At 37.3% G+C, this 26,518-nt stretch overlaps 1 protein-coding gene across 7 annotated transcripts in view; it reads left to right on the top strand.

The window, feature by feature from the left end:
* Positions 1-1,137: 1,137 nt before the first annotated feature.
* The window catches only part of mapkap1 (MAPK associated protein 1), a 40,642-nt gene continuing 15,261 nt past the window's right edge, over positions 1,138-26,518 (top strand). Inside the window, exons 1-7 of one of the 7 annotated variants that reach the window (XM_081714011.1) lie at positions 1,139-1,324; positions 3,575-3,750; positions 6,433-6,900; positions 12,632-12,721; positions 12,849-12,997; positions 16,053-16,225; positions 23,093-23,269. In XM_081714011.1, the coding sequence (XP_081570137.1) occupies positions 6,627-6,900; positions 12,632-12,721; positions 12,849-12,997; positions 16,053-16,225; positions 23,093-23,269 (863 nt within the window). In that variant the 5' untranslated portion in view covers positions 1,139-1,324; positions 3,575-3,750; positions 6,433-6,626. Of the gene's footprint in view, positions 1,325-3,574; positions 3,751-6,432; positions 6,901-11,648; positions 11,728-12,631; positions 12,722-12,848; positions 12,998-16,052; positions 16,226-23,092; positions 23,270-26,518 lie in introns of those variants that run through there. The other 6 variants (XM_081714019.1, XM_027030482.3, XM_081714036.1 and 3 more) reach the window with 6 other exon arrangements.

Raw genomic sequence — 26,518 nt, forward strand, 5'->3', positions numbered from 1 at the left:
TAAAAGGTCTCTATGACATCAACAAGCAAGGATGTAGCTTGTAATACAGGCCAGATGAGCAACTGCACTGAACCCGCTGCTTTATTTAGTTTTTAAGGGATTACGATGCAAACAATCAACTCAACAGAGTTAACCAAATGATAGTAAAGACTAATAAACAAGCAAAATAAATTGTAGGTGTGTCAAGACATTAAATATTAACTTTACAGGAACCACTGAACACACTTTACACCATGCTGACTCAGAGCAGAAGTCCCTGCCAGCATGTTTTTTGGCAGCTTCCCCTCTGCCCTTACCCTTTCATCTGTTTGCCCTTCTGTTAAGCCTGAGAATGGATCCTAACAACCTGCCTCCAGCTCCAGTGTTACCATCAGATTGTCTACCTGTAGATTTATTACTGGGAGCATTTTCACACAAAATTATTTAGTCTATCGAATTGTCCTACCTGTAGTTTTAATGTTGGAAGCATTTGTTATAAGCTTTTAGACTATCAACCTAAAGGCTAATGTATTTTAAACCAGAATATTATTAATTTTACCTATAGGCTAAGTTATTGTACACCAATATATTCCTCCAATTTTCTACTCTTCCAGCCTGATTCTGTGAGCACAAATGAGCAACAGTGTATACTGCATGAAACATGAATTCAGAGAGTTTAATTCATTCTGCCAGAATGAATTACTGAATTGTTCTTAGTTTACAGTGTTGCTACCCAAATTACTATGAAAATAATTACTTGTCATCCTGTAAGATGCAAAACTCCTGTCATAAATATTTATTGTTTATGATATTGTTGTATTTCTATATATCAATATTTTTAGTATTTTATGTTTACCTGTTAAATAAATGTATAGCCTATTTGAAAACTGACGTGAGCTCTAACTGCTTTCATTTTCACTGACTTTTAACTTTCATTTTAAATGACCAAAGTTAAAGATGTGCCTAAGTAGTGATTTCTCACTCATAGGTTGGTCCCAAAGGAACTTGCCACTGAAAATAACTAGGCTCCTATTGTTTAGAAATCCTTAAAATTATCGGGTACACTAAACAATAAATAATCTCAACTATGATTTGTCAAATGTTAGTCTTCCTTTAACACGGCGTGCGTTCCTAGATATCTAGTTTATGCACTGTATTTCCTGTTTGAGATTTAGACTGGCGGAAATGGCTAGCTAGTTCCACGGCTAGCAGTGGTAACAACAGAGGAAACACATTTTATTGAAATTGTATGACTTTACAAAAGCGGCAGTGAAATGAGACATTTTACCTGTATGGCTGTTCTGGTGGACTTATTTTTAAATAACCGCATTGGGAATGAATGAAGGTAACTCACATTAGTTCGTTTACACTCTTACGATAAGTCTTACGTTAGCTAACTAACCTTGCTATTTACATTATTTTAGCTAGTATGATGGTCGATTACGACAAGGCCTTATCGACTAACTAATATTAGATGTAGTAGCTAGCTATAGATGTCAAATAAGATAGTAGGTAGTTGGCGTTGATATTTAGTAAATATCTGATGGCGACGGTAAATCGGAAATTGCAAATACACAGGGTTTTGTAGCAAAATACATAGCTACTTACCTACAATAGCTGGCTAGCTCTTGTTAGCTAACATAATCTAAGTGTTTTTCTTGGTTAATTAACCTAGCTAACGCTAGCTGGGTAGGTAAATTGGCGTAGATGACTAGTGTGCACTATCGGGCTTTGTGAATGAGATCAAGAAAACTTTCAAGCTCGCTAGCTTGCAAACAAATAGTATTTTTAACCAATAATCATTAATTGTACGAGTTGAATCAACAACGTCTTGGTAAAATTAACTTTAGTTTTAGGTGGGCTAAAGTTTGGTATGTAGTTAGACAGCTAGTCGTCACTAGCTAATCCATCTTGCACACATTTGCGTTTTAGCTAGCTAACTGATAAATTTACCTATCACTAGCGAGCTAACGACGGCATTGTTAGTTGACATCTGAAGGGACACGGTCAGGCGTATATGTTAATGGTAGTTAGCGTTAGCGACATAAAAAGTGGTTACATTTCTTTGTGTACATAATGAAAAAAGTACACAAACAAGACTTTCTACAGGGTTTTATACACTAACATAGTTATATTTCTTGTGTCTCAACAATTGTATTATTTGGTTAGCAGGCTAGGTAGATATCTTGACATCTTGAACAGATTCTAGTCTTGTTAGATAACTACAAGTCTTAGAACTAAACGTACCCTGCTTGAAATTAATATGGCATTAATATAGTAATATCAGTAATTCAGTAATTGAAGATGCCTTACAAATTTGCACCTGTATTTGGCTAGAAAACTGCTAGATAGATATCCAAACTGTGTCCCTGAGCCTACCTCTTTTCATTATACAAACGCATCTATGTTAGCTAGGTACGTTTATGATGTTTACTTGGGCCTGCTTGTTGTAATCAAGTGTTTGGCAGTATGTGTCCAGGAAGTGCATTGGCCTCTATCCCTGGATCTAATAATCAAGTACTACATATACTAATGTTCTGATGTACCCATTAATGAATACCACAGTTTTCCATGCTTAAAACATTTGGTTCGTTAAGTACACTGTAACATTCCAAGGGCTTTTTTTCTTTTTACACACTCTATCATTAAACACATTAGTTAAAACTGTAGCAACAGTAAAATGGCAACGTTTTATTAAGTAACATAGGAATACTAGGATAGGTAGCTAGCAGAACTTCTCCTGGAGCCATCTCATTCTACATAATCCTTACTGTAACCTGCAACTGAGATGTACTACATGTTTATTTTTTAACACACGAGACTAACATAACTAGCATGAAAGGAACGCTTAGCATTCATTCTTCCACATATATTACTGCATTTTTTGTCTGTTATTTCTCTTTCAAGAGATATAATGAGCTGTGCATTTGAGAAACCAAGCAAAGGCTTCATCATTTTGTTGAACACACTGACCATCAGACTGAAGACATTTCATGTCTGATGGGGATTGCATTGATCTTATATCAGTTTGAAGTTTTTGCTATTGTGGCAGTGAAAAATAACTCATTTAGACACTCTGAACTTTAGAACACCATGCAATGAATATTATGAAGCCCCATCTACTGGCAGGATACCACCAGCATTTCAAGACCAGAAGCATCAATCTAACTGTTGCTTGGTCACTTGAATTATATAATACTCATAAACATGTATGCCTTGACGGTCATTAGAGACCCAGTTGGCATGTTAAAATGGCCATGAGAAGACTCACAGGGCACTCCATTTAAGAAACCATCTAACATGTTCACAAGCCAGGAGGATTCAAGGGACCGTCATAGTGTAAGATCTTTTGTATAGGCTGTGACAAAACATCCACAAATACAAGTCAAATTTATGAAAAAGCCCATTCCTCTGTGCAAAACTGTTAAACTAAGTTATGTTGGTGGGTTTCCTCCCATGCACTCCTTGCTTCAGGTGCTTCCACAACATTTATATTGTCAGGACTTTGACTTGGACATTCCAAAATCTTAACTGTATTTATTTTTTAACCATTCTTTGGTAAAAACCACTTTTTTGTGTTTTTTTGTGTGCCTAGGGTCTTTGTCTTGCTGCATCACCCACATTCTCTCAAGATTCAGCTTACAGACAGATGGCCTAACATCATCTTTTAGAGTTTGCTGGTATAATTTGGAATACATTGTTTTATCCATGATGTCAGACACTCCTGACCCAGATGCAGCAAAACAGGGCATGTTTCACAGAAGAGATGAGGTTTTTATGCTGCAATGCAGTGTTTTCCTTTCTTGAAACATAGCACTTCTCATTTAAACCCAAAATAATTATTTTGGTCCCACCAAAGATCTTTAGAAAACTGCAGATGGTCAGCAATGTTCTTTTTTTGGAGAACAGCAGCTTTCTTTGCCATGCAACTCTGCCATGCATACCATTGTTCAGTGTTTTCCTGATGGTGGACTCATGAACATTAACTTTAACTGATGTGAGAAAGGCCTTTAGTTGCTTAGAAGTTACCTTGGGTTCCTTTGTGACCTCACAGGCTATTACTTGCCTTGCTCTTTTGATTTTTATTGGTCGACCAATCCTGGGGAGGGTAATAATGGTCTTGAATTTCCTCCCTTTGTATGCAATCTGCCTGACTCTGGAATGGTGGAGTCTAAACCCTTTATAGCATAGAAGTTTTATAACTTGATGACCTTCCCTTGATATCCTTCCACAAACGTGCTGTGAATATCAGACATTGCTAGATCCCTGTTTTTTTAAATAAAACGGTGCTCACTCATACCTGATGGTCATCCCATTGATTAACAACATGAGTAAAATTTCATCTTCAAATTATCTGCTAATCCTAAAGGTTCACATATATTTTTGTCTCATTTGATTTGGTTCTCTTTATTTAATTTTAGGACTTCTGTGACACTGTGAAGTTATAGGTCAAATTTATGCAGAAATATAGAAACTTCTAAAGAGTTCACAAACTTTCAAGCACCACTGTACAGGAATACATGTCAGGCATATGAACTGGACACTCCCAATTCTAAATGAGAGGACACAGTGGTGAAGAATAATAAGGCCAAGGTTCTGTGGGACTTATAAATCCAAACAGATAATCAAGTAATGGCTGTGGGAATTTCCTTTTATTCCTATATTAGTCTTTTCTTTCTTTTTTTTAGTCTGTCACTGGGTAATACAGGCAGATGATGGTTATCTTAGTTTACCACTGTTGCAGAAACTATAACGACTTTACAGCAGGATAGGCTCAGTTCATTTTATGGATTTGTGTCACCAGATGTGCTGTGTCTTTCCTGAGAGAGTACTCTATCCTGGTGCATCTGCTGTCCTGGGTGATTTTAACGGCGGGCACAGTTCTTCTAACACGATATAAAGAGCCAATCAACAGATTCACATCAGAACTGCAGTAGAACTAGACATAGAACTGAATAAAAACATCCTGACTCAACCTGCCGATTCTTCTGACTCTTACATCTTTTTAAAAAAAATAACATGGCAAACGACATCATAATAGATAATACAGAAAACTGCAGTGGTAATAGATGTGGCAGTTCAAAGTGTCTAATGGACACATTGAATGGAAGGAATATGACAAATTGGAAAAAATGGAGAGAATGTGTAAGGATAACATCAAGGTTGTCCCAGTTGTATTTGGGGGGAGTGGGGTCACGTTTATTATTTCACCTATAAAAGAAATGTATCGAAACTAGTTAAGAAGGTGCATGAGGAAAAACAGAACACTTGGATAAAAAATAAATAATGGCAATAATGACTGCCTGAGGCAAGTTAAACCCGAGGTCAGGACAGAAACACGAAAAATCACTTGCCCTGTTGGGGTTTGGGCTGCTATGTGTTAACAGAACCAAACCATATATTGTATATTCAGTTTACTTGAATTTTTAACTCTTCATCATGCAAAAAATAATCTTATACATTTGCGTGTCCAGTCAAAACATACCAGTGACATTCTGTTGATAAACTGCATCAGAGCAGAGTATGAATTTGAAGCAAATTGAGTCCACATTCCCTTATGAAAAAACTCTATTTTCATGGTTCAATTTTGATTCCTCTGTACCAGAGATGTTCTGCAAAGTTTGTAACAAATATCCTAAAATGGCAGATAAAAGTGGCTTTTTGTCTGAGCTACAAATTTTAGAAAACTTTGTCTCTCTAGTGTCACAACAGTTCTGTCATATTGCAAGTATAGCAGTTATTATAGTGCATCTGAACCCTGGAAATGCTTATGATGAACAGTGAAGCCGATTCTAAGTTGACCAAGTTAGTCACAATAGCATATCACCCAGTTAAGAGAAAGACCTTTCACTGACTATCCACATGAAAAATCGTTAATTAAAACGGAAAAAGCAGTTCATTAATTAATGTTACCAAATATGTAATTTAAAATGGAAGGTCGCCAAAGGTGAATTTTGGTGTTTATGAAACCTTTGTTTATTTGCAACAAAAAATAAAGTATATTTTGAAAATGTACACTTATTTTAAGAGTACATAGCCTTAAATATATTAGTAAGTGTGTTTATAAGTGAATAACACTTTAAAATACAAAGATATGTTCGGGACAGTAGAATTTCAGTTAGAGATAGTGAACTTTCCAGTCGTTTGCCTGATTGGGCAAGTGGGGGTGGGGGGGATAATTAATGTTGAACCCTGATTGCATGAAGTGTAATGGACAATCTAGTCAGTTACTTGTTACTATATGCTGCTATTTTAGCTATATGGCACCATCAGTTGTTTTCAGGATCTTGTTCAGAGAGCTCCATTTTTTTTAAACATTCTAGACACAATATGAGTTTCATGCTAAGAACCTATATGATGTAATTTTCGCAATAACAATATTTTCTATCACTCACCTAGTCACTTTATTGGTGATAAAGATTAAATTGATAACTAGTGTCAACATTTTCACAGGCAAGCACACATGCTCCACTACAGAAAGGAGAAAACCCCCAAAAGAAGAGGACACCACTGGTGAAGAAGCATCAGGTTCAAGCATCAGTGATTAAGGGCCAGAGTATCATAAAAGTGAATCGGAGAGAGAAAGAAGAGGAAGTGGAGGGTGGGAGGGTGGCTTAAGGAAAGAGTAACAGGAGGTGGCACACAGAATGGCTTTCCTGGACAATCCCACCATCATATTAGCCCACATCCGACAGTCCCATGTGACCAGTGATGACTCGGGTATGTGTGAGATGGTGCTGATTGACCATGATGTGGATTTGGAGAAGTGTCACCTGGCTGCAATGTCTACTGGTGGTGGATCAGTGGGTGGGTTCTTAGGGGATGGCAGTGTTAGTGGAGATGGACAGGCCTGTGACCTCTCTCAGTCCATGGACATCACTTCCAGCTGGGACTTTGGCATCCGTCGGCGTTCCAACACAGGTAAACGACTTCATGAATACTGCGAAGGCATCAAAGTTTCAGTTTGACAACACAGCTATGTGTACACTCTTAGAAGAACCATGTCAAAAATTTCAATTATGCATTTGGTTAATTATACAATCATACAAGGCTATTCTCCCTCACTCGCTAATAAGGTTGCTTAGACTTGAAGAGGGTGAGAATGCGAGAAAAAGAGTGTGTCAGAGGGGCATCAGGTTTCTAACAGTTGAGAGTAAACTTACATGAGAAATGTTGCCAAAACGTCTGAAAAAAATTAAGTACTGTGTGTGTACATTGTGTCCAGAAGAGCAAAATTAACCTTACTAGAAAGAAAACACATTTAAGTTCTTTGGGACTTTTAACATGTTATTGATTACCAATAGAGTGTGATGAAACATTGCCTTAGATATTATACTGAATTTACAAACAAGCTGTCACTATACTTTTGGCTTGGCTCCACTGCTCTTTTGTGTTGCAAAATTAATTTAAGACAGTTAAAGCAACACTAAGGATCAAATTGACTGAAGTAGTTGCTGTCTTATAATATATGACCATGGTCTAGCCCGATCACTTAGGTTTAAACTATGGATGCTTATTATATCAACTGTCTTTGGAGTTGGGCGAGATTTTTGAGAACTGAATACCAAGCTTTGGCAGGTAATGGAGTTTCGGTTCAGTACAAAATGCTTCAGTGGTGATCTTTAAAATAAGAGCTCAAATGCCAGAAGTATATTACATATTTCTAAGTTTGAGTAACACTGAGTGTTAACCATAAGAAAGTTTGAACAGGACCTATTTATCCCATAACATGCTGTAAACTTTACACATGGAGTATGAGTCTCTTTCCTGACTGTAGCTCAGACACAGTGTAAATACTCTTGAGACATGTCATCACTGACTGTTTAAACCAAAGACAGCACTCCATCTCAGTTAGTATACTTTGAGTATTGCTATCTCCCTGTTTAGGCCTCTTAAACAGGTCTAATAGGTTTCCTTTCCAGGTTTGTATCATCATATTTCAGTTAGATTCTGTGTGTAAATTTGCAAGAACAAAGAATGACGATCATTAACTCTACTGCTTATTGCTGACTAGATGCTTTACTACACCAATATGTTATAACATATAATAAGGTATTATTTAAAGAATGTATGTTACTTAATTATAGTACTAAATCTTTCTGTTAACTGAGTTGTAAGGATTGCAGTGGTAGGAGAACGATGGAACCCTGATGAAAGAATTGTCCAGTGATTAAGTGCATGTGCGGAGTTTTGTGATGTAGGTATATTCATTGGCTTTGTGGTGTCCCAGATTCAGTATATTGGATTTTCTTACTGGGAACAATATTTGGCTAGTTCATTTGTTTTAGGAAATAAAAACATGGTGGACCTTAACCTACCTTAAAATCTGCCCAATTTTCATAAAAAATAAGCAAATCACTGGGTTCTTAGATTTTTTTAACTAGCCATACATTTATCACTACCTTAAACTAAAATAAAAATCTTTGCATTTATTGCATTTTCCCTGGTATGTGGGACTCCATGCATTACTCTGCTGGTTCAGCTCTTGTCTTGGGATGGTTATTTTGGAGATGCTATATATATTGAAGTGTTTTCACTTGGAGAAATGTCTTAGCAGTTTGTCTTTAGGACAGGAAGCCCAGTTTCAGGAAACCAGAACCTCCTGGTAAACCTACTGGTATGCTGAAGAGTAGTAATAGTATTGCAGTGCTTTACATATAAATGAGTGTGAATGAGTAAAATTTGCCCTGCTTATCAACAGAATTCAGAATTATCAACAATTTTTATTTATTTATTTTTGATTACATTTTGATTTTTGCTTACTGATCAGCTGTTTGTGGTGTCTGGTGTTCACCAGAGGAGGATGGGACCCCCTTTGAGTCTTGGTTCCTCTCAAGGCTTCTTCTTCATGTTTTTAGGGAGTTGTTCCTTGCCACTGTCATGTCTGTCTTGCTCACTGTAGGCTTAGATTCGGACATCTGTAAAGCTGTTTTGTGAAAATCAAAAGCGCTATAAATAAAAAACTTTGATGTTTAGTAAGTTTCTACTAATAAGTTTGACTGCAGTGATTAGATTTGAACTGAGATTGTTGCAGTATTGGAATACAGGTTATACACAGATTTGGGTGGGGAGTGGGCATATTTGCAAATAATGCAGCAGCTAAAGAGGTAATATACTGCTATATAATACTGCTTCGAATAGAGTTAATTCATCCTGTGTGGGTGTGCCAAAGGTTCAAAATGGCCACTTTGTGAAGGATGCTAAACATTTAAGTCACACACATCACTGCATCCCTTGATGGCTTGATATTTGCTGTTGTCAAGTTGTTGTATTGCTCAGGAAACAGTTGTGGAAAAGCTGAAAATCAGTTTTGTTTAGTACGTTTAGACAGCATTTGCTTTCATAAGCTTACTGATGTGCAACTTGCAAATGGTGTTTTTTTTTTAAGGGAAGAAGTTTGCCTGCTCTCTAAACTATATTTATCAGATGTTTGTTTAACCCAATATGCCTGATTTAAAGGTGTTTTATTTATGTTGAATTTACTTTCACTGTAAAGCCTTCTTTGAGTCCCCCCCAGGGCTCAGATTGAAAGGTTCTTTTAGGCTATTGTTTAGTGCTATGGTGTAATTTCTTCCACACATTCTGTTGATTAGATGTTGGGGAGGTAATCTGTCAGCACAGGGTATATGGGAACCAACCCTGGACAGGGCGCTAGTCGTAAACTAGAGATGGCACTGATCCGATATCATTTATCGGAATCGGGCCAGTATCAGTAAATATGTTGGTCCATATATTGGTGAAGGAATTTTTAAGGAAACCAAACCAATTCCATCTCAAATCCAGCCTGAATATAGCACATTGCCAATTTGTAGCAATGCAGCGCATTTGATGGCAGTCAGGTTAGTTTTAGCAGGTCACATGATAACAGCTGGACTAGTTTGAGCACAGTTTATACACCGCTGTAGAGTTTAACTGTAGCATTTTCTTCCCATTAACAATTAAAAACTATGTTCAAATGCAAATATTTATTTATATAGGGCTTTTTACAGCTGCTGTCACAAAGCAGCTTTACAAGTGTCTGTGTCCAAGCCCCAAGTGAGCAAGCCAAGGGCCACAATAGCCACAATATAAACAATAAGGAGCAGAATATGCAGTGAGAGAGAAAAAAATAATAATAGAAATGAAGAAATAGCAGTTTCTACTCCGGTTTTCTAGAAATCCTATTTGGATTTTTATGGTGTGTGTTTGTCCAAAACCCATCTTGCATGAGAATGTCTATCAAGGGCAATGGAGAAGTAGTTGGCTAGGGTAGAGGTGTGGTGGGCTACAGCAGGGGAGGCATCAGGGGCTGTGGGAGGAACCCTAACAGCTGAGACGGGTTGAGACTCTTAACAGCATGACATCAGGAGTAGGTGTACCTCGGCAGAAAGGGAGAATAGATTATTGGGCATGTCCAGGTATGAAGGTTTTTAAATTGGAGAAGTATAATATGGAAAGATGGACTCCAGCAGATCTAGCTATGACAGCACAGATAAAAGGATAGAGCCAGCGGGAAACTGGGGCATGGGGACACACTGGAACATCAGTACTGGCCGCTCTAAGTCACCAAACTTGAGAAATGAAATGACAGCATCATAACGTCCCAGTTTACCATAACTCTCAATGCCCATGGACCCCCGATTTACCTAAGATGGGCAGTATTCAATAAAATGCCTATGTATGATATCACTTATAAGTAACATACATAAAGAAAAAAGCGGAGGCCCTAGAACAGATCCTTATGGGACCCCATAGCTAACCTTGTTGTATGCTGAAAAGACCATTTATATTGGCAAACTGGGAGTGGGTGGCTCACTAACATTTAAACCAGGAAAGGGCTGTTCCCCTAATTCCAACAACATTTTCAAGTTTATCTGGTAAAATGTTGTGATCTGTGGTGTCAAATGCAAAGAGCACATAACCAAAGGCACATAACCCTGCTCAGAAGCCAATGACAGGTCATTAACTACTTGAATCAGTGCTGTCTCTGTACTATGATGAGGCCTAAACGCTGACTGAAAGACATTGTGTATCTGGTTCTGCTGCAGGTATGAGCACAGCTGCTGAGCTACAGGAAATAAATGGAAGGTTTGATCACTAATTGACACACTTCTAGAATTTTATACTTAGTAATTTCTGACTGCTAAAGGCATATATCGATAGCTCCTCCATGACTGACTATCTTAGAGAACCTGTGCTTGCCTAAGACTTTAAGATTACTTGTCACAAAATGGAGTTCCCTATAATCGGAGCTTTATCAACAGGTTTCTCAACTGGCGCCTCAGACGCGTGAATGGGAGGGGTGTGGCGCTCTCGTGGGCGAGCCGAACCTCAGCTATTTCATCTAACATCACTCATTTGCCCTACTGAGAGGGCTGTAGTGCCGGAGTTGGAGGCTTTTTAACTTGGCCTAAGGCATCCAGAGCTTGTACATCTAATTTCTCAATATCTCTTAACACTTTCTAAAGTCTTAATGTGCACCTCTGGTGCAAGAATCTTCTCCATCAGACTAGCAATTTATACTTCTCACAGATAAAACTATCGCTAATGACGGACAAAGAATAGCTGAACATGTTCCACTCTGCGGCCAAGATAGATGATTAGGTAGAAAAGAGCAGCAGACATTTGACAATGTAATGTATCATATAACATTTTATTATAACCAATTAAATTTATTTTGGTTCAAGCAGAGCTCGAGTGATGACTCATAGCACTGGTAGCCTCACTGTTTGCTGAATTGATGCCAGGTCTGTATTTGCTGTGTAGCAGGTAAAACAGCCACTTATCATTGAAATTCACAAAAACATTTATAAGATTATTTTTAAATTGATGTGGAATTACAGTTGTATTTACTAATAAGAAAAAATGCAGACAAACTATAGTGTAAATCTCAGGAGTGAGTGAGGCAGCCAGAGAGATAGTGAGTCTGTGGGGTGGGGATGTACACATGTGCGCTGAGTATAAGTACAGTAAAGCTGAGAACAAAGCAGATGATGCCCAAGGCAATAAATATTATCTCAGTAAGAATGACACTGACTGTAATGCAATAGAAGGAAAAAAAAGTTATTATTTATTTTTATCGGTCATATCCATGCATGACATCTGTAAAATAGTATATATAATGCATTGCACACAAAATAACTCTGCCATACAGTTAACTACAGCTCCACTGTGGTTTGTCATGAAACAATATTGGATCAATATCAATATAAGGTAACATTCAAATGCAAGTTATTGGATCGGTACCAAAAAAACTGATATTGTGCTGATATAAAAACTGATATCACTGTCCTAAACCTACCATAAAACTATTGACTTTGAATCTATCTGTGGGATTAAAAACATTCACCTGTGTAGACTGCAAAGTCTTTTTTTTCTTCTTTTTTTTTAGAGAGCGGTGTTGATTACTCATAGTATAGAATATTTTTAGAATTGGCCTAACCCATGTATTAATTGCATTTATCTGGTTGCACATAAGTATTTTCCAAATTAATTGTTAATGAAATGCCTTTTTGTGTGTGTTTACCATACATTAAGCCATTTAAAGTATCAAAATATGTGATATTCAGAAATGTAGATGCTATATAAACTTGTTATTCACATAACTGATGTTAATTCATACATTGATTTGGAGTAGTTCATACTTGATAATTATGGTCTCTACATTTTAAAGCTCAAAGATTGGAGAGGTTGAGGAAAGAACGACAGAACCAGATCAAGTGTAAAAACATTCAGTGGAAAGAAAGGACGACATCTCAATCAGGTACAGCACCACTTACAAAAGTGAAATGAAATATGATTTTTGCCATATGTGTAATAGACATGGCTATTTTTGTCCTATTTATTACTCATTGCCCACTGATTTCACTGTTTGACCTAAATCTCTGTAGCAGAAGATTTGAGCTCCCTGTTTGAAAAGAAGGATTTTAAGGAAAGGCCTCAGAGAACAGGGACCAAATCTACCCTCTCTCTGCGGCTAGAGCAGTGTCCCCAACAACTCAACAATCCTTTCAATGAGTACTCCAAATTTGATGGAAAGGTAGAAATTATTAAATTGTTTTGTATTTTAAACCTATGTTATTTTTACTTCTCTACTAATACTGTACTTAAAATATTTGAGCCAACCAAGGAGTCAAGTTTGAGATTTCTCAAACTTGACTCCTTGGTTAGCTCAAATATTTTAAGTCTTCCGTAAAATGTGATTAGATGTTTATCTGGACTGCATTACGAAAACAAATTATTCCAAAAGTTTTGATAAACATGCTAGATAACATTTGAAATATATAATTAATGGATAAACAATTGTACCTTTCTCCTTTGAGCCTACCATTGGTAGTTCATGTAGTTATTCACTGAACCATACCTTATTTAGTTTGAGGGTGTGAGTTTGACTTAAAACAAGAAAATTGTTTTTAGCAAGTATAAACTTGTCATCTTTTGATATTCATAGACAAGCAGAAAAGGGGCCTATATCCCCCAATAAACTGGTTACCTGAAGGCTGAGCTGAAGCTAACAGCAAAGCTAACATGCACCAGAAGAGCAGTCATTTGTTATAATGAAAATCATGATTCATCAGTAGGTGGTGGCTAATACAGGCTAGCCAGTTAGTAATTATCCATTTAGTCATTTGATGTTTTGTGGAGATGTAGTTGTACATGGCATAAAGTTGTACACTAGTACAATTTTTGGTTTTCACAAAGTTTGCTGCTTCAGTTTTTATGGTGGCAATTTGCAATAACTCTAGATTGTGAAGAGTGATTAGATGGATTGCAATTAATTCCAAAGTCATTCCTTGCCATGACAATTAACTTAATTACAAAAATTACTGCATTCCAGCCACTGCATTCAGCCTTGCCACAAAATGGCCTGCTAAAATCGTTTCAGTGATCATCTCATTAAGAGAAAGTGTTAACAAGGGCAAGGCAGCTGACTGCTCTTCTTATCAGCATGACAAACTGAGCTGACTGGTTGCTTTAAAAGGGTGGTGCTGCTTGAAGTTTTCTTTTGTTAACTATGGTAAACTCCAAGGGAACATGTGCAGCCATCATTGCATTGCACCAGAAGGGCTTCAGAGGCAAGGACATTGCTGCTTGTAAGTGCACCTATATCAGCCATTTATCAAATCATCAAGAACTTCAAGGAGAGAGGTTCAGTTGCAGTGAAGAAGGCTTCAGGTCTCACAAGAAAGCACAAAGGACGGACTCCTAAAGAGGATGCAGATATGGGATCGTGTCACCACCAGTGCAGTGCTTGCTCAGGAATGGCAGGTGGGAGTGCATCTGCACGCAGAATGAGGCAAAGACTTTTGGAGGATGGCTTGGTGTCAAGAAGGGCAGCAAAGAAGCCACTTCTCTCCAAGAAAAACATCAAGGACAGACTGACATTCTGGAGGAAGTATAGGGATTGGACTGCAGCAGACTGGGGTAAAGTTATTTTCTCTAATCAAGCCCACTTCAAAATGTTTGGGACATTGGGACAAATGTTTGTCCAGAGAAGAAAAGCTGAGCGCTACCTGTCCTGTGTTATGCCAACAGTGAGGCATCCTGAGACCATTCATGTGTGGGGTTGTTTCTCATCCAAGGGAGTGGGATTGCTCAAACTTTTGCCTAAGAACACTGCAGTGAATAAGGAATGGTATCAAAACATCCTCCAAGAGTAACTTCTCCCAACTATCCAGGAGCAATTTGGTGATGACCAATGCTTTTTCCAGCATCCACCATGTCACAAGGCAAAAGTGATAACCAAGTGGCTCGGTGAACACAACATTGAAAATTTTGGTCCATGACCAGGAAACTTCCCAGATCTCAATCCCATTGAGAACCTGTGGTCAATCCTCAAAAAAAGGGTGGAAAAACAAAAACAAAGAAACCGTGATCAACTCCAAGCACTGATCAGGCATGAATGGGTTTCCATCTGTCAAGATTTTGCCCAGAAGCTGAGATCCTGCATCCCAAGTCAAATTGTAGAAGTCTTAAAAAATAAGGGCCAATACCGTAAATATGAAGTCTTTGCTTAAACTGGATATATTTGTCAATAAAATGTATAAAAAAAACTTATGAAATTCTTATAATTGTACATCACTATAACATATAAACATCTGACAAAAAGATTTAAAAAACAAAAAACAAAACTGAGGCAGTAAACTTTGTGAAAACCAAAATTTGTCAAGTCTCAAAACCTTTGGCCATGATTGTATATGCCACAAACTACATTACCATCATGTCATAAAAATACCAACACTACAAATTCAAACTGAATAGGAAAAAGAGTTGATATCCTTTGAGATTTCTGATGACACCTTGAGCCAAGTAAATGGCCTGAGCTCCTGTGCACAACACTGCTTGATCCAGTTCAAGATTTTACATCATACTTAGCACAGCACATTTAAATTGGCTAAGATATAGCTGAATGTAGACCCCATTTGCAACAACTGTTAGATTACTCAGGCTGACAACCCACATGTTCTGGGCCTGCTCTAAAATTAGAAGTTTTTAGTCAGCTATATTTCAAAAGCAGTCAGAATCAATGAAAGTTAGCATACAGCTGAGTGCAGAGAAAACTCTTGGAGTTTTAGGACAAAAAAAACAAGGATTAGAACATATACACAGAGAAGAATTCTGCTAGAGCAGAAATCAAAGGGGCCACCCAAAGATTCTAAATGGCTCAACAAACTCTTATTATTTCTCAGAAATAGAGAAAATTAAATGTACTGTAAATTTTATTCCACTTGGAACCCCATGCTTTCCTATATCTATACTCTACAAACTCTTCTATCTGATTTAACAAAGTGATATAATAACTACCATAATTGGATTCTGTATCTCTGCTTACAATACCCTTTTATATACATGTACAAGCAGTATGGGTTATGGGGTTATTTGGTAGTCTATATTAGTATCAACTACAAGCACATAGAGATTGCCTTAAGACAAAAAATTGGTCGTGTGTCAGCTGTTGTTTACTTGTCATTTTCTTCATGTGTTTCTCATTTATTTCCTCTTGTCACTCTAAAATTAAGATTAATATTATTTTAATTGTTTATATTTCATGCGTAACAGTAACAGACAGTGTGTGTTCTGTTCTTTCTGTACAGGGCCATGTAGGGACAACAGCAACCAAAAAAATCGACGTCTACCTCTCAATGCAGTCTGCCCAAGAAAAGTTGCATCCTATGGTGGTGGTCACAATGGCCAATGCACGGGTTTATGATCTCATTGGTCTTATTTGCTGGCAATACACTAGCGAGGGCCGTGAACCCAAACTCAAGTAAGTGATTACAAAAATAAATACAGCCACAAGCGGCAATTCCGGGTTCAAACACAGTCTCGCTAATTCTGAAGCAACATGGACGCAAGAAACCACTCAACAAGGATAAATGACATTCTGACTTTGTCCACTGTTTCATGAAGGTGCTGTGAAAAACGTGGTTGAGCTTAAGTGACAAATTGTGATGAATTTGATTGAGGTGCTTGCTAAGTTAAGAAGAATGTATAGGCACAGCTGTATAGACGTGTAAACTGGGATATCCCCTGCCCTCCATTCAGTCATTAAAGGTTTTAAAATTTATATAGTAGCACTTTGCATACAATGTGAAAAGCTGGTGAAGTACCGGATTACATCACATTTGTGAATGTTTTGTGAAAACACCCTGTCTCTTTGCAATATTTTAAAGACAATCAAGGTGTTTACATTGCACAAACTGGAATGTTGGGTCTAATGTGAAATGGTGGTGAATTGCTGAGTTTAGTTTTTGGTGATAAAGATAAGAATGGTACAGTGCTGCTCTAAAAGTCAGCATTGATTATATGATTATATGAGTGCAAGTACACTTTAGTAGCCCTGTTTACTGTGCTCAAACTTTGCATATTTCCATTTTCGTCAAAATCAGACAAACTATGATAGCATTTCAGTAATTTGACTCAGAAAAGTCATACTTGTACCCATTTGATCAATGTGTTGCAGCCACATACAGTCAACATTTTTTTGATGATTATTTAGTCTCAGACTCTATAGATTATTTCAAGAACTGATGTGATGTGACTGAATGAAAATCCTAGGACTAGTTTCAAAAGTGCAAATTTTATACAATTAATGAATGCAACAAAACTAAACATTTCTGACTTGCAACTTGCAGTTGCAAATTTGTTAGGACTACTGCAGGGTATCATGTGAATCCAGTATGTTCCTAAGTGAAAATATGTAGGAGATATATTTGATTTTCTGTAATAGCGGCCCTAATGGGCAAATGTCTTGAAATCCACAGCATTTAAATTTCATCATGACTGGTCAATGTTAAGACTGCCAAAGCCTGTTGATCTAATGTTGGGCTGCTGAGATAGTTATCTGGGATTTATAGCACCCTCTACTGACATACATTCGCCAAAATGAATATGGCAAACCACCATTAGGGGCCTAAACTGTCTATGAAGTTTCATCAAAATTGAATGAAGCATTCATGAGTTATAGCCAATAATGCAAAATTTGCATAACCTGAAGGGTTAATTTGCATATGGTGGCCATGTTGTTTTGAAATGTCAAAATGTTTTTGATAATTATTGAGGTTCAGAAAAGTAGTTTTTGCATATTATGCAAATTAGCAAAATATCTAGGTGGAGCTAAGTGTTTCTTGAGGCTTTTTGTTTGGCTTGAGCCGAGGAATTCACTGGAAGTGGAATTTAGTTTTTTGGGTCTTATGGTGTGTGTCATGCACTGGAACACATTTGGATGTGTCATAGCACCACCTATAGTCTGATCAGGCTGGCGTCATGCGTCTGAGTAGCGGGAGGGACTACTACCTGTTGATCAAGTTTCATGTCTTTCGGACTTATGGTTTGATCTGCATACTTTTTATGGGGGAAAAAAAAAATAATTAAAAAAAATCCTAACAAAAACAAAAGGGGTCCAAGCACTTATAGTGGGCCTTTTAATTACATATAACTTTTTAACAACTATTTAGCCTAATAGCAATGAAGCTAAAATTGTTTAGCCTTTAACAATGAAGCTATAATATTGTTAATGTTGTCTTTTAGTAAGTTGTTCAACATTGCTGTGATGCTTTAAAAAGAAAACTAAATGTATAATGATGACTTTGTGTGCATTTGGAGAGGTTTTGGGGCACTTTGAAGATGTCTAGGACACGCAGTGGAAAATACTGTATAGCACATAAATAATTTAATGTATATGTTTAAAATTGTTCACATTAGACAACACAAGACCCTGGTGAATCAGGAAATGTAGAGCATCACTGAAATTGAATCTTCAGTATCCTAATGCATATCATCAACCCCCAAAATAAAAGGTGTTTTTTGATATTTTCTTCTGTATTAGATGAGCTCAAATGGAACCTAAATGATGTAAAAAATAAGCCTTGATGTGAATAGATGTCTTGGCCCAAGTGTCTATTCCAATTTGAATCCTGAATGATCGTTGTGTCATGTGTACAATACCATCTCTCAGCTTCCAGCTCATAACTGCACCCAAAGAACTCCACACAAAATTCAGCTAAAATAAGCCTCTTCCTTTCCATGATGTATTGGCAATCAAATCATTCATAGTGCTGCATGTGAATGAATCCTGAATGATCATTGTGCTGTGTGTACAATTTCAGACAACTAGTGTTAAACTAAACAAGTACAAATTGTTAAAAAATGATCTTAAAATTGGAGGTGCACATAGGGGTCACAGGCCTGTTTATATACCTAAATGGAGAGAAGTGAGGAAATGTATGTCATATCAACACAGAATTCTGCAGACACACATGTATGATAGTCTGATGTTGCCTGCAAAGATTGAACCAGTTATGACATTGGGAGGCGCTACAATGCACAGTTACCCACTTTGCACTTATTCACAGGCCTTATTTTTAAAAACGTAAATGGGCAGAAGTCAGGAAAAGTAGTTTACATCCACATAGAAATTTACAGACATGCATGTAATGACGGAACAATCTTGTACATTGATTTCAGATTCAGAAGATTATGGGCGGAACATGGCAGTTTGTAAACATTCACAAGGCATGCATTACTTGTAGTCATAGTGTCATACAATCCGCACAGGTCTTTAGTGCAGCACAGTACTGTTATTAGTTGTTTATACCAGCACCAAATACTCAAAAACTCAGCAAAATACACAGTGACGCACACACACTTCACACACAAACTTACTACTAGGGTTATCCTAAATACTACCCCTCACACCCACACTCACACACACTCTCTCTCTCACATGCATACACAATCAAACTGACATTTGGCTTCTTACTTATTTATAATCTTGCCAATGTGTGGTGTCAGAGTCTATAACATATACCTATATTCAGTCTTTACATATACATATGCTTTCACTCATTTAATTAACTTACAACTAAACTTCACACAATAATTCAACACTTTAATTGGAAGTGTGCTTGATATGTGTCAATATTATTCAAAATAACAGTTACTGGAATGCAATATCTTAACAGTAATTGGAAAGAACAAAGCTGTTTCGTTGCAAATTGATTGGCTGATGGATATTCAAACATCTATCTGACTGGATGTGCAGTGACCAGTTAGATACAATAGCTATGTCACATTTATGTCAGTCTTGTTAACTCTTCAGTGTTGATAAATGATGAGCTTTATTTTGTACAAATGAGATATTTTTGACAAAAAAGGGACACATTTAAACTGCATGGTTCAACCTACAAGGGTAGGTTGTATATATCTCAACCTACAGATATATGTTCACAAAAACTGAAGCCCTCCAATAAGTCTGGTTTGTTTGAATATGTATGAATATGATACAGTACAACAGATAATGAAGTTTAGTGAAATACTATATAGAACAGCACAGTAAACAGGGCTATCGAAGTGTACTTGCAATCATGTTATCATATAATCAATGCAGGTTATTATAGCAGCACAGTACAGTTCTTATGTTTTTATACCATCATCAAAAACTCAGAAATTCACCACCATTTCACATTAGACCCAACATACCAGTTTGTGTGTTGTAAACACCATGAGTAGTCTTGGTTGCAAAGAGACATGGTGTTTTCAAGAAAACATTCATAGATGTGATGTAACCGGACACATTCTCTCATTCCCGTCACAACTAACCAGTTGTAACAGTTACTGAAAGTTAATTCCATACATTTCATAATTCCAACACTGGTGCTAAGGCATCCACTACTTGCAGTGTGGTGCAAGAAACAATTGCGCTGCACTGAACAGTTCAATTTTAGGCCCTCATCAAAAACTGTCACCAGCTTTTCACATTATATTCAAACTGCTGTTGTATACATTTAAAAACCTTTAATGACTGAATGGAGGGCAAGGGATATCGAACTCTATATGTGTATATGTCTATACAGTTTTATTAACTTAGCAATCAAATTTCTAGTTCATCAAAACACTTTTTCATTGTGAGCTAACCTCAACCACCTTTTTACGGCATCTTCATGAAATTGTGGACAAAGTAAGAATGTCGTGTGTCCATGGTGGGTGGGTTCTGTGTCCATGTTGCTTCACATCAGACTGGCGAGACTGCTTGGACCCAAAATTACTGCTTGTGGATATATTTAAAGTTATATTTTTGTTGTTGAAATTGACTCAGCAAAGATTTACTTGAGTACATTTAGTAGAAAAAACCATTCCAGAGCAACAATTACCATTTTTTGTTTGTACAATGTTGTACAGTGGACAAATAAGATGCAGAATTTGCAATGCTTAAATTCCAAGTGATGAGCCAAATGATGGTGATGAGCCAAATCACCATATTTTGGCTCATCATAAAAGTCTGCTCCCATAATTTATATAATAGTTTATGAAGCAGTATTCTTTTTAATCATATTAGGCATTGTCTGTTCATTTAATTTATAATAATGCTTAAGTAAAGAACTATTTTGAATCCTCCCCAGGTACCTCTTTTCCCTCTAGCTGTAAAAAGACTTGACCTTTCTCAGTTTCAACAGGAATTCCCTTGGGTTTATTATTTTATTTCACCACTCGGCACATTTCCTAGGTTTGCCTGCATAAAATTACTGGAACATGCTCCCTACTTCATAGAACAATATGAAGACTTATAATTTGGCTAAGTTGTGAAATGTGTGAACACAACTATGAAAATAAGAGATTGGATGAAGTAAAGAAAGCAGAATCTAATTTGGCCAGCACAACACCAAGGACTGACACTCTTGGTGATTGTGATGTGGCCTGATTGGCATAACAATGAGAGGACAAGTTTCCTCTGGAGAAGAGCCTAGAAAAGATACAAAGGCTTTGAGCTTATGTGGGACTTAAATGCGGTTACAACCACCCAGTACAGAAAAATACCCTCCTATGCTCAGTGTCCCGAGAACACTGCCTTTGTGGTAAAGGTAACACAAGTGGAACAGTTGGCCTTAGAAAAATATTTTCATTCCAGTTTGGGGCACACCTAACTGAAACATTTGACACATTTCCACCAAAAATAGATATTCCCAGCTGTAAGTTCTTCTCAGCAACAAAGAATAGGTTTTTCAGCGCAAATGAGGATGACATGGGTGTGTGTCAAGTTGTAGAGGAAAAAGAAAGCAACAATAGTTGATCGATGCTTGATTTCTGGATAAAAACAAACATCCAAAACAACAGCACAAATGCTCACATGTAATCTATGTGTTCTGCCATCTTGTTACTACTGTTTACTTCCTCGGGTTGAGGATGCATCCTTGTTTCCAATAAATACTTGTGCAAACATGTGCTGCATCTTTGAATAACACCAACATTCTAAGAAGCCTGAGCAATACCAGTTCAAGAACCAGTTATTTTGGTCAAAAAGAGCTATTGGATACCTAATTATTGAATCAGGGTTCAACCTAGTCCTATTCTAATTCTATGGGTAAGTTATTATGATTGCAGATAGTGAAGTGGCATCAAAGCAGACCATGAAAATGAAGTTTAAACCTCATTGAAACCTTTTTTTATTATTACTTTGGACACATTAAGCGAAGAACCAGTTCAGTGGGACAGATGATTATATTTGGAACAGTTGAACAGTTTCCTCATTTAGAGGAAAATCAGAAGAATCATTACAAATACATTAAAACAAGATCCATATGGTCAACAGCACTACAGCACTTTTTTTTTTTCATCATTTGGATGCAAATAGATGTGACCCAAATGTCTCCAATTCAGCTACTGGATGCATGCTACAGTAAATTGAACCTGGGACATAGGGCAAGGAATGTTGGGAACAACCACTCCTTCCTCCATATTTGTTGGGCCTTCTGACTCCATGCCAGTTTGCTAAAGTTGTAAAGATATATTGAGGACAAAGCAGGGTAGCTAAACGTAATGCATTTTAAGACTGAACAGGCAATCTAACAGATGGGAGGGAAGAATTAACTGATCAAATCCTCATACAGAGATACAGATACTGGCTATCAGGCCTTACTCTGCAATGACTTGAACAGGTCAAAATCAGTGGCTCTGAATGAAGGGTCCCCTTTCCTATTGAGTTGCTGGTTCACAGTCCTGCAGATGCAATGAGGAAGCAATAGACTCCATTTTCTGTGACCCACTGGACTTGGCTTGGGAGTCTGACTGGCCAAGCTGTCTGACAGAATGCCAGATGCCCTTTTGATCATGATGTTGATTCACAAGTCTATGCATGCAGTGTAGGCCTTTTGCAGGTGTTATGACCCGATCTAGGGTTCAGACCATAACGGAAAGGAGAAATGTGGAAAAGGATATAACAGAAAAGGAGATATTTATTTCATAGAGGGTGCTTCAGGAGGTGATGGTGCCAAAATAATAAACATAAACAATAATAATAAACAATAATAATAAAGTCCTACAAAAAAAACAGAGCAGATAACTTGCCTAACGGAGAAAATAACAGACATAAATGAACAACAATAACCTGCCCTAACTTCCTGAACCAAAAGAGAAGACAAAAAGAAAACTCAAAATAAACCGCATCACCTCAGTACTTACCAAACTATGACCAAACGTAATGACAGACTAATTAAATAACTATATAACATGCCATGTTTTAACATTAAAGATCATATAATGGCTATGTGAAAACTAATTCTAAAACCCTGTAACTCCTTTAACTGAAACCTATTACTGATGTCTGGTACTATGTCTGCCTTTGCTCTTGTCTTTGCAGTGAGAATGTCAACACATACTGCCTCCACATAGCTGAGGATGATGGGGAGGTGGACACAGATTTCCCGCCTCTAGATTCCAACGAGCCCATCCATAAGTTTGGCTTCAGCACACTCGCTCTGGTGGAGAAGTACTCTTCTCCAGGACTGGGGCCCAAGCAGTCACTTTTTGTAAGAATGTGAGTCATTCTTAACTTATTTTATGCACTTTGCACGAGGCCGGGCTAAAGTTGCCAGAGCAAAAGCTAATTTTCCCTCCTTGGCTGATCTATCCTTTTGGATTCTGTTTTATCTTTGCTGGTGTGCTTGCATAAGGACGAGTAGCCCATATCACTTAAACCTTTATTACTTGTGGTGATAGTTCAGAGAAGGGGCGGTTCAGAGCTGTTTAAAAAAATATAAAAGACTAAGGACAAATGTATAACCAGTGGGATTCCCTATTAATAGAAATCTAAACATGCTTCTGAACAATGCACAGCTTGTCAAATTTGCATCATGTACAGTATTGCCTTATGTTGTTCTGACATGAACCAATCTTAGCTAGCTAGCTTAGCCTGCCAGCTAGCTAAGATGTTAACTTCTTTTAAGATAACATAGCATAACTTATTTTAAGATAATTAACATCCATGTTCGCTTACATTTTTGACATGGTAATACCTTTTTGAAGAAGCAAGAATCAAATTGTGGTCACAAAAATGTTTCCAAAAGAGTGCCTCCTATTTTTTCACTTTACCTTTTTTTATCACTACTATTAATTTATATATGACCACCATGGTTGTCATCCACTGAGTTTTCACCTGACAAGTCTTATTTTTAGGCTGTATATATGGGTGTCCAGTTTGGACTCCTGTTTGTATGTTGTTGGTTTTTTTTTTTTTTTTTGCAATGTGCTCCTGAACTGTGGGGGATTGAACAAACAATACAGTCATATCAGTCAGTTTATTTGTCACTCCTTACCTCCGCCTCCCACTGGCCGGTCAGAAGTTGGCAGGCAGAATCAAATATAAAATACAGGAAGCAAACCCTTTAATGTATGTTGAGTCTAATGAAATAGTATGTCCAGTTTTGGCTTGTTGGAAAGGTGGCAACCCTACCGGCCACTTTGTTAGAACAGATGGACACATGCTCGTTCTTGTAATTATCCAATCATCCAATTATGTCATTGGCGCTCTGGCTGCTAGTGCAATGAGCTGGCTCTTTGGTCCATTGATCAGTGCACATGTCTATTGCTTGTATGACCTGGGTTTAAAACCCACTTGGGGTTGTTGACCTCTGCCTTTGTTAATATCATATATGTGAATATATCATGTTTTTGATGGTTACATTCTGCCAACACACCGTGCGTTGTGTTTTGTTTTGTGAGAGTTGAGGGAAGTCTAGGCAATATGGACAGGGTACAAAGTATCATAATAATAAAACAGCTTATGAAAAAATAAATGTTGCTCATATGTCAGTTTTAAAATTATTTTGCTTATATACTGTTAACATGTCATGTTAACTCATGATGTACTCTGTGGGTGCCCAGATAAAAAGTTTGGGAACTCCTGGTGTAGACATAGAATTCACTTAGCATCTTCTGTTGGTTAAGGTTAGACTCCTGCGCTTCGATGACCTAAATCTGCCTGTCTAGCTGCAGTGACTCTTTGCTCAGCAAGTAGAGCTGTCATTTCTCAGACGTTACCATTATACTCTGGCAATTACACTGTTAACTGTAATCTGTGAAACGAATCAGAAAGTATAGAAATGGTATTGCCTCTCCTAGAGAGTATGCTCCATGCAAATGAGGATGCTGTCCTTATCACCTGATATGAATGCTCTTCTAGATAGGATGCAAACCATTACCATGCTGAATCACTCTCATACTAGCACTAGAAAGGTGGGATAAAAGAATATTGTAATTAACAATGTCAAAGGCAGCAAAAAGATCTAAGAGGATCAGGAGTGATGATAGTTTGGAAGATATGGCAGGATGAAGTTTTCTGTTAACTGCTATGAGGGCAGTTTCTATAGTGTGCTATAGTGTATAGTGTTCTATAGTGTGTTTTTGAAACCCCACTGTTTGTGATCCTGATTCTTACTGACAGACTGCAGCATTTCAGAAAGTAACAAAAGTGATATCGTTTGGAAGATGTTGATGATGATAGAGATTTCCCCCCCCCCCCCCCAAATGAAAGTATCCCTGGTGGTCTTGACAGCAGTTGGTATTTGACCCAGCATAATAGAGCCATTTATGATGGAAGTAAGGAAAGGGAGAAGGTCTTGGGAGATAGTCTGGAGAATTGTGGGATGAGTGGGATTGAGTGGACAGATGGTATGGTCATAAACCAGATTTGCAGAACAACTTCTGAAGGAAGAGAAGAGAAAGTTGGCAGTGATTTGGGGGAAGGAGAATAAGGACTGAATGATGGTGTGGAAGACAGGGTGGGAAGTATTGGTTGATCTCTCCCTTCAAAGAAAGTGATCAACTACTCTTCTTGGTGGAAATGTTAATATTTAACATCGCTGCTCTTAGTTGCATGTCACTATGATTTTGGGAGTTGGTAAATCATCTGGAAAGGACTATTCGGGGCTATCATGTCACTTTCCAGCACTGACAACTGAAGTTCTTCCCTACCTTCTCTCTCTGGTTAGTTGGAGGTTGTTTGAGTCTCTGGAGATTGTTTGTCCTTGCTCAATATTAAGCAATTATATATTTAATAATTATTTTTAATGAACGTTTAGGACAAATCAAGAAATCTCCATTAAGGAATAGATCATTTTCATCTGCAAATTTCTAAAGTTAGAATGGAATATTTACACTATTTGCACTAGAATATATATATATATATATATATATATATATATATATATATATATATATATATATATATATATATATATATATATATATATATAATTTAAAAAAAACAAACCTTTGGAATATCTGAGAAATGATTATATTTCTTCACTTTGTAATATGGAAGACTATTGCATCTAACACATACAACTAACACTAAACAAGTCCATTCCTGATATTCTCTGAAAAGGTCTATTCTTTCTGTGTTCCTATATAATTGCACAATGCAATTTTAACATGGTCCTTCAATCTGTCTATGTATCCAGCAGTCTTTTATATTTATTTTGTTTCTCTAACTGTTTCTCATTTTGTCATAAGTCTTTACTCTGGATCCTGGTCCAACTGTTGAGGCATACTGGCATGTTTTAGCTTTAGTTGTGGCATACTAGCATGTTTAGTTCTGTTTCCCTCCTCCATCATTTTCCAGTTATTGCAGTATGGATACACACATCACAGTGACATGTTTAAAGACACACACTCCTGCATCACTTGTTGCACTATGTATGCATGCACTACAGCAACATGTTTAGCTCTTGTTCTCTGGGCATCCCTGTCTATGTGTTCATTCCAAGAGCATTGTGCTTCTGAACTA

This window comes from Electrophorus electricus, chromosome 1, assembly GCF_041902795.1.
Source record: "Electrophorus electricus isolate QZ-2024a chromosome 1, ASM4190279v1, whole genome shotgun sequence".
Lineage (NCBI taxonomy): Eukaryota > Metazoa > Chordata > Actinopteri > Gymnotiformes > Gymnotidae > Electrophorus > Electrophorus electricus.